Below are 3,488 nucleotides of genomic sequence, written 5' to 3'. Positions count from 1 at the left end.
CGTCTGTAGGTAACACAAACATGGCCGTTTGTAGATGACACAAACATGGCCGTCTGTAGGTCATACAACCAAGACCTCTGCACGTGTCTTACACATAGCGGTCTGCAGGTCACAGAAACATGGCTGTTTGTAGCTTACACAAATATAACCATCTGTAAGTGACACAAATTTGGCCTTCTGTAGGTGACAGAAACACGGTCGCCTGTAGGTCACAGAGAAACGGTCGTCTGCAGGTGACACAAAGATGCCGGCTGTTGTTAACACAAAGCTGGCCGTCTATAGGTGATACAAACTTGGCCGCCAGCTGTTGCCTTTTGCCCTGTGGTGGATGACGCCACAATCATGTCAGTGATTGGTGCTTTTTGAACACGGATTCCGGCTCCAGCCCCACGCCCAATGTGTGCCACGTGTGACTCCTGACCCGAGGCTGCAAAACCACTTTGGGACGTTCCAAGTTTGTGACAGGCGGTAAATAAATTGATATTTCCAACTTTCTTTTACAATAAAACATTTACTTTCCTAGCTATCAATAGTTCAGAAGAAAATGACCAATTTCATGTCAAATCAATTTACCCTTCAATCTTTATTCTTAATTCTTCAAAATTCACAAAGTAACTTGGACAAAAAGAACAAAGTAATACCACATTACTGTTAGAATACAGCAGGGCCAGGCACTAGTTATCCACTCAGTGACTGCCCGGAGTACAGAGTGAGATCAGAGGCTGAAAATTACTTACCAGAAGTGTGGAATATGAACAGCAAAAAAAAATTCAGTACACATTAAATAACAACATGTAAAATAAATTGAAGGTTGTTCTCATTGGTTGGCTAAAATTTGCTGTTACAGATCCCCCAACAGATACAACAAAAACAACTTTCTGTCAATACATTGCAAATCGATGTAGGATCAGGAAGTTCTGTGACAGTTCAGGGACGGGAATCTACTTCTTACACTTATTGCTGCCAACAAACTGCAGCTGTCAATCTTCGGCACTAAGCTCTGGGATCCACCCCTATACATTACTGGCTCTCTACCGCACCTTTGTTCTGTAACTTCCTGTGAAGCACCTTGGGATCTTTTACTCCGTTAAAGACGCTGTATAAATGTAAGATGTTTTTGCTGAGAGGCTGAGATGAGGTGGACCCAATGGAAGGAATCTCGTGAGGAGCACAATAAGCAGCACAGACTAGTTGGGCCGAATATCCGGTTTCAGTGCTGTTTAATCTTTTAATATAAGCACCAGAACTACCGCTCAGCTCTGCGTGCCTTCCTATTGACGTTGCTCTTACTCTGGAAGCTGCAAATGAAATGATGCACTATATATGCAAAAAGCTAGTGGTCCTGTCCCGAAAGACAAGGTGAGAACTCTCAGTCAGAAATGCTGCTGCGTTCTAAAAAAAGTGCTTGCCCCGCCGATGGTTCTATTTTCAGATCACCAGCGATTCCTGATGTAATACAGTTGATGGCATTCTGGGGTAAGTATTAGATTTATGGGCTGGAAACACTGGGACCCGAATCTGGGCTGCGCTCAGTTGTTCTGCTTCTTAATTAATTGAATAATTGAGGCAACCGGATATTTCCCCGCACTCTTCAACTGCTCTCTGAACTTGGACTGGGTCACCCCATAAATAAATGTGTTTGTGCAGCAACTTAAATTCTGCAGCATATATCCGACTTCATTAAAGATAGATATAGAATCATTGTGATAATTGGAATCTACACCTCTAATGTAATAGTATATGAAATATATTACATATACCGACCACAGAAGTATGAAGCTGCCAGATATGGTGAAGAGTAAAATCACAGACTTCCTTCTGCTCTCCATCTCTGGGTCACTGCGATTCTCTCCCTTGCTCTCACCCCTCAGTACCTTACGGACTCGACTGGCCACTAAAATGTGTCTGACTGTCAGAGCGTTGAGCAACAAAATGAAAGCGAATGGGAGCAATGGAGTTAAAATTGTGTCAAGCCAGTCATATTCGACCCAACCGGGCTCAGAATAATAGCTTGGTTTTATGTAACAGTCCCATGGCACATTGTCGATTATCTCTCCTGGTTTAAATATAAAGTAGAAGGGAACGTTTTTTAAACAGAGCAGAATGCAGGTTGTTGCCAGAACCACAGTCGCAGTTTTCTCAGTGCAATATTTTGTTTTCAGATTCTGGCAACAAATGGCCACAAATCGATCGAAGGTGAAAGTGATGGTGAACCAGACAGAACAGTCTGTGGCTGCACCGACCAGGACAGTGCGAACACTACACACAGGAGTGATGACCAGGAAACACAATGGGAAATAATACCAATTGATCTGGTTCAGTATGACCTCAGTGATGATGACCAGTAGATCTGCCGCTGCCATCGCCACCAGATAGCGAGTGGTGCAGGTGGAGAGCCCACACTTTCCCCGGGACAGGATCGCAATCGCCACTAAATTAACTGAAAAAAAGAGCAGGGAAAAGAGAATGCAAACTACTGATCAAACATTCTCCGTATCTGGGCCCAGAGAATATGGGCCGTATTTTATAACCAAGAACGGGTTGTTTTTTAGTCGGGTCAGAGATTATCAGGTTTAAATCTCCATCCGACCACAGCCCGCCTCCAGACCACCTGCTTCCGAGTTTAACAGATAAATCGGACCACCATCCTGGCTCGTGATTGGACCGCCCCCGGATTTGCAGAACCCTTCCCGTGTTCGGGGATCAGATCACACCCTGGTATTGGACAGCCATCACCCCCCGGGGCCGGGGGATCGGAAAAAAACCCAGGATCGGCCACCCAGCATCTCAGGGCCATGGACTTGGTCCTGCGATCTTCTCCAGATTCCTCCCCCCCCGACTGAAACCCAAGCTGGCCAATCCTGCTGACTTCATGCAGGGAAGCTGTCAACGACAAAACTATACCCTGCCTACCGAACCCGCCTGGTCGATATCAAAAGCACAATATTAAGAATGCTGTAACTCTGATAAATACAGATAATGATGTGGACACACATCAAGTCAGGCATCATCTGTGGAGAGAGAAACAGTGTTAACATTTAAGTTCGACTATCTTTCAGCAGAACTGAAACATATTAGATATTAACAGTTTTAAAGCAATGATAGAGCCAGAGAAAAGTAGGGGAGGGGAGGAAAGAACAATTGAGAGGTCTATGCTCGGGTGGAGGGCAGAAGTGATCCAGGAATAAAATGGATAATTGGTCAAGGGAGATAGGACAATTAAAGAAATAAAAGATTGGACCAGATCAGGAATAAATGGCTGTAGCAGAATAACAGAGGGGGAGGCAAGGACGGAAAATCTGTAAAAGAGGAGAAGGTTCCAGTGACCAGGGAATCTGGCAGAGAATGGTGGGTGGACCTCAGATATACGCACCAGCCTTCATCCTGCCCAAGACTGGTGTGCCCGCACTCTTCCAGCCACCACATCAAGCCCACGGCTATCTGGTCAGAGACAAGGGCTACCTGCTCTCCATCTGGTTCATGACTCC

General features: G+C 45.2%; 1 protein-coding gene across 1 annotated transcript; it reads right to left on the bottom strand.

The window, feature by feature from the left end:
* Window positions 1-1,270: 1,270 nt before the first annotated feature.
* LOC147087650 (putative G protein-coupled receptor 139) lies at window positions 1,271-2,378 on the bottom strand. The gene has a single exon (XM_085977819.1). It carries the CDS (start codon window positions 2,361-2,363, stop codon window positions 1,530-1,532), a length of 834 nt encoding a protein of 277 aa, XP_085833945.1. The 5' UTR covers window positions 2,364-2,378; the 3' UTR covers window positions 1,271-1,529.
* Between the last annotated feature and the right edge of the window lie 1,110 nt (window positions 2,379-3,488).

This window comes from Somniosus microcephalus, unplaced genomic scaffold, assembly GCF_052327205.1.
Source record: "Somniosus microcephalus isolate GS21.2 unplaced genomic scaffold, FLI_Smic_1.0 unresolved_chr5, whole genome shotgun sequence".
Taxonomy (NCBI): domain Eukaryota; kingdom Metazoa; phylum Chordata; class Chondrichthyes; order Squaliformes; family Somniosidae; genus Somniosus; species Somniosus microcephalus.
This window is presented reverse-complemented; position numbering and strand designations above follow the sequence as displayed.